This window comes from Varroa jacobsoni, unplaced genomic scaffold (assembly GCF_002532875.2).
Source record: "Varroa jacobsoni isolate VJ856 unplaced genomic scaffold, vjacob_1.0 scaffold_53, whole genome shotgun sequence".
Taxonomy (NCBI): Eukaryota; Metazoa; Arthropoda; class Arachnida; order Mesostigmata; family Varroidae; genus Varroa; species Varroa jacobsoni.
The window spans coordinates 121,445-126,980 of NW_019212955.1; the positions used below are offsets into that span (position 1 = coordinate 121,445).

Genomic DNA, 5,536 nt, shown 5'->3' on the forward strand with positions numbered 1-5,536 from the left:
TACAAAAAGCAGCACCTCGTGGCCAAGGTACCGAGAAATCATCTTTTGCTCGCTTGAAGTCAGAACACGCACACCTAAGACCTTCGTCTTAACTCTATATGTATCGAGTTTCTCTCTCTCTCGCCCTTTCTATATATATATATATATATATATATATATATATATATTAGAAAACGCAGAAAAAAGTAAACCTTTTTTGAAATAGACACAGTGCTAAACGATGCGTAACGGACAACGAGTACTGACTTACAATGCGTAATTATATATATATATATATATATATATATCAAATACGCGTCGTTGAGCACTGTGTTTGTTTCAAAAAATGTTTACTTTTTTCTGCGTTTTCTATAGGTATGACACATCTAGAGTTCATACTAATACATATTCCAATAGGGTCAGTATTTAACGGTACGAACAGCCTACCCCTTAAATTGGTTTACGCTACGCACATTCACAAACGACTACGGGTTGGGTATTCGAGTAAAACGAAGGCCGACGGACCATCAGGAGCCAAGGGCTATTATATAGCTATATTAACTATTCTAATGAAAGCCAACGTCACTCACGGCTGACTGGTAGATAAAATATTGTCTGAAAACATCGTAGTTATGCAGCCATTGATAGCAGATCGAAGAAAAATGAGTCATTTTCGAGATACTGCTGCGTATTGCAACCACTATGGAGGTATATTTACAACCGGCCAGAAAACTATAAATGAATTTCAATGAAAGATTGTGCCGTTCGCAATCATTTAGAACTGATCACGATATTTCGAAGCATAGTTCGGCTCAGAGAGTGGTTGAACCGCCTGTAACATACTTCTTGTATACAATTGTAAGTTTCATTTCACTCTAAGTTATCCGAATGATCAGGGCAGAATAACAGCAATTAAATAACCTACTTGGCAAACGACCATTTGTTCCGATTATGATTACTAGATTTTTATCAGGTTTCTAGAACCAGTTCTTAAATTTGTCCTTTCATTGTCGATGCGGGATCGCCTATTAAATCAAAAGTGATTTTCGATTCGACTACATGTAAGAACGTGTTGGATAATAGGAATAATAGGTTTCCCATATCACATATATCATACGAAGTTAAGTTTATACTATAGTGTCAGGCACTATGTAGGCCTGACACTAAAAAAAGACGCTACAATTTTGATGTCGCAATTCCTTTATGTAACGTATGCTCACGGAAGCGACTACCTAAGCATAATTTCGAATAATATACAGAGAGTAAATCGCCCTTTAAAGATGGCGACCAGTCACACTGACCAGTTAGCACAGAACAAAGAAGGTGAATACTGTGTAGCTGAACTAGAAAGTCGACATCGTTGTATTATTATGAACGACTCCAAGATAGCCGTCTCCCTCTTTTGTTGGGATAATCATATATAATCAGCCTTGTATATAGGCTGGTAATTATATAACGAGCGAACTGTTTATGATAATATCACCGACGTAATGGGATTTGAGACGTTGATAATTAGTGATTGGCTCTTTGAACTGGAAACAGAAAAGCATACATGTTGGTCAATGATTAGCCTGCGCTCAGACACATCAAACTGAACGGGGGTTTCGCCGCCCTATAAACCTAACTGTTCCGGTAAAAGACTTCATCCTTTTTTTAACAGTCAAACCGCAATCGACATGCGATAGGTGCTTGAACAATCACATTGGGGACGTTGGCAAAGTAGCTAAAGCGCCCATCGACTCGGAACTGCAATTAAATATGCCTGTAGCATCGTGTCATCAAAATGAACACAAAGTAATTGTATGGTGATCTTTTGTAATGCATGCCTTGCTTGCAGGTCTTTGGCATCTCAAGGTGCTTGTGGCTTATTTAAAAAGCCGCCACTATTTTCAATTCATGGGGTCAAAATCGTACCCTACATTTTTAATATTAGCCTAAAGTAACTCGAATAACCGCTGAAGCAACAAGTTGTTACGGTGTCTCAACTTCCTATTGTACTACACATATGAATTATGTGCCAGTAGACAAGTATACAGGTCTGAAAATGCACGACATAAATACCTAAGCATGGCGTATCTGAGTTGCTCCCTAGATAACACCGGCTCAAATATGATAAAGCTAGAAGTTGAATAAAAAAAATTCAGTTGTCGCGTCCTGGTATCGATGTGGTCGTTGTGCACATATTTACGTATTCTTTTGGGAAATTTGAGGTATCGTGCGTTTATGGTGCGTTCTTTTAGTCACTCAAATTGATGCTCGTGCGTCCTAAGGCAACTTTGTTTCTGAAAGCAAAGCGTGCGATATTAGGGGACGTAGATCTGATAAACATTTTTGTGTGCATTAAAGACACAATGGGCGAAGTTTTTTTTTGTCGGGTCACAAGGTGTGCCGGCAACCGTTGACCGTTTTGCGTGTCCTAGAAATTTGGATTCCTCAGGGCCAGTGACACCTAAGTGATGGCGTAGTATCTATCTCGTCTACCTGTTTGTTTATGAAAGATTATTTCATCGCTTAACACTTATTTGTCCTCACAATAGGTGCTACAAGCAGCAACGACGTCTACGAAGGTAACCTGCAATAGGTTCACTGCTTGCGCCGTCATTTCTATCCTAGATAGAAAGACAAGTGACTAAATCAGTGTGGCCCCGCAACTCGCTCATCATCGTTTTGGTAACAACAACAGCAGCAGCAGCAGCAGCAGCAGTATCAGTTAAAGCTGCAGCAAAACGATCTCGAAAACACGACCTAACGCACGGCGCCGAGCGTTAAAGACCCAGCAGCAGCGGTATCGCTACGACTGATATCTACTACAGCTGCTACTAGAACCTGTGAAAAGAGTCGGAAAGCTGACCTTTCAGTGGCTCCGCAAAGTTGATCCCAAATCAGTATTGTTATCACATCTCATCATCAACGTTATCTGTAACGGGCGCCTTCGCTCAGTGTTATTTACTGCGGCACGTTTCTGTGCTGACTCACAGTCTAGATATTCTATCGCTTGTCACAAGACTAACAATATTTCCGCGCATCTTTTTACAACGAAGTTTAGCATTCGGAAAGACAGGGTCACTAATAACTATTGTTTTTCGCGGCATTTCGCCCGTGCTTCCGACGGTCGATCTCTCCACGTCTTCACGCGCGTCGAAAGGGAGGCAGACGGGGGCAAGTACCTGTCACAACTGACTTACACCGGACGTCCCCGACTGGCAGGACTTTAGAGAACGCGCAAAAACGTGCGCTTTCCATCGTTCGATTAGAGGTAGTAAAAATCGGCTCAAGAAGGCTGTGCCATTGAAGCGCGCATTTCGCTGCGAGTAGACCAACAAATCAGAACAGTTTAAAATACAACATTGTGTGTTTTTGTTGTGCTGTCCAAGTCGTAGACTCGTCGAAGGTTAGTAAACGTCGGAAAAAGGTCCGGTAACAGCATAATGGCGGAAGCTTGTTATAGTTACGAGCACATGAAGAGTATCTCGGACAACATCGCCAGTCGGACGAAACATCGGCCCACGATCTTGATCATCTGTGGATCGGGACTGAATACGATTGCTGAGGTTGTAAAAGAGCAGGAGACTGTGGAGTACAAGGACATCCCGGATTTCCCCCAGAGTACCGTAGTCGGCCACCAGGGCAGATTTGTGTTTGGGAAGTTAGGTGACAAAATTATTGTATGTATGCAAGGCCGTTTCCATCCATATGAAGGCTATCCGCTGTGGAAATGCGCGATGCCGGTGAGACTCATGAAGCTCATGGGTGTTCAGTTCCTCGTTGTCACGAATGCTGCTGGTGGAGTTAATGCGAACTATAAGATGGGCGACATTATGATCATTAAGGACCACATCAATTTGCCAGGCATGGCAGGCCTGAACCCTTTGAACGGCTATAATGATGAGCGTTGGGGACCCCGATTTCCGGCGATGAACAACGCATATTGTCCGAAGTTACGGAAGCTTGCTAAAGAAGTTGCGGCTGAAGTCGGTGCGAAGGATTTTATTAAGGAGGGCGTCTACTGTATGCAGGGAGGACCAAACTTCGAGACGGTGGCGGAAATCCGCATGTTACGAGCTATTGGAGCAGACGCTTGCGGTATGAGCACCTGCCATGAGGTCATCACAGCAGCTCACTGCGGTATACGAACGATCGGACTTTCCCTAATTAGCAACGAATGTGTGGCGGACTATGACACCACACAATTTGCTAATCATCAGGAAGTTCTTGAGACTGGAGCCAAGCGTAAAACAGTGTTACAAGCGCTTGTTACGAAACTCATTTCGCTGCTTTGATGACCACGTATATAGCAATTGTCAATCCCTTTCACCGAGGCCTGGCTTGACTTCGATGATACACGTAAATCTGTTGAGACAGAAATTACCAGCAACGGCTAGAGATGAGGGAAAAACCTGTGGGTGGCTGGCGATCGCTGCGGTGTTCAGATGACAAGAGCTAGCACGAAGTATCTTTAAACACAAATAAAAAAAAAAATCGATCCGCATGAAAATCAAGCTGCTCGTTAACTTTAATCTACAGTGTAACGCAATCGAATTTATGAAATGCTAAATTTATGTTGCATGGACGTGAAAGCCTGCGGTTCCTGCAGCAGTCATATAAACTTACTTTTCAATTCTTAGTAAGTACTCGAAGTACGGAACAATGATTTCTGTAAGACATAACAGCTGTATAGTTATTATAGGCTACCTTTCCTTACGTCTGAGTTAAGGATCTCTGTTTCGTTTGACATTATAACATTTGTCACATAGAATACAGTTCATATAATATTAGTTCATACCGATAACATATAAGTTTATTGATTAATAAGTACTCTGTTCGGTAAATGACACGAAAATGCACGTACTGGTAGTGGGATTGCTACTTCAACATGTTATATATTTCAATCTTATATTAGGGCAAAGTTGCGAAATTAAATTTCGACAACTATTTTTGATTTTGAATTTTTTGAGAGAACCACTATTTTAGTAGAGCAAGCGGATGTTGCAAGTTCGTCCTTGGTTCCTTGTTTAATTAGATGTGTAATATTAACTAAGCACTAATTTTTCAAGTTCTGGCCCTTTTTCTCATCGTCTAATCGATAACATACGAAACGATACACGTTTTAATAGATTTTATTCACTTATTACAATTATTACTTAGTTTGAACATGCTTTATGTAGGTGCATCTACGTACAGCATCTGGCTTACTGATCTACGGAACAGACTGTTGATGGACGACCCAAGTCGATATGTAACTTACAGGCAACATTTCGTTAACACAGTATCGTTAACCAAAAAAGAAAACGTACTTTAACTTTCGATCAACAATAACTGTCGCATCAAACTGGATTGAGTACGGCATCGATTTTCATATGTCCAGATATTTAGGCTTCGGCTATCTCCTGCGTGAACGGAACAACGTACTCTTTCGCCACGGCGACAACAACGGACACAGCGACTCGTAAACAGTAAACGCCTGTATGTTAAAACAGGTGTCAACAACTATTCGGCCAACTTCTAAGCAGCGTTCATCCGGCCGTCCGATGGATAATTGCTCCACAATCAAAAATTA

General features: G+C 41.6%; 1 protein-coding gene across 1 annotated transcript; it reads left to right on the forward strand.

Moving 5' to 3' along the window:
• Nucleotides 1–3,061: 3,061 nt before the first annotated feature.
• Nucleotides 3,062–4,478, forward strand: LOC111260900 (purine nucleoside phosphorylase). Its single transcript, XM_022834009.2, has one exon. It carries the CDS (start codon nt 3,408–3,410, stop codon nt 4,257–4,259), a length of 852 nt encoding a protein of 283 aa, XP_022689744.1. The 5' UTR covers nt 3,062–3,407; the 3' UTR covers nt 4,260–4,478.
• The last annotated feature ends 1,058 nt before the right edge of the window (nt 4,479–5,536 follow it).

Coding starts and splice junctions, on each gene's coding strand:
- LOC111260900 (XM_022834009.2), top strand. CDS start 3,408: ATGGCGGAAGCTTGTTATAGTTACGAGCACATGAAGAGTATCTCGGAC.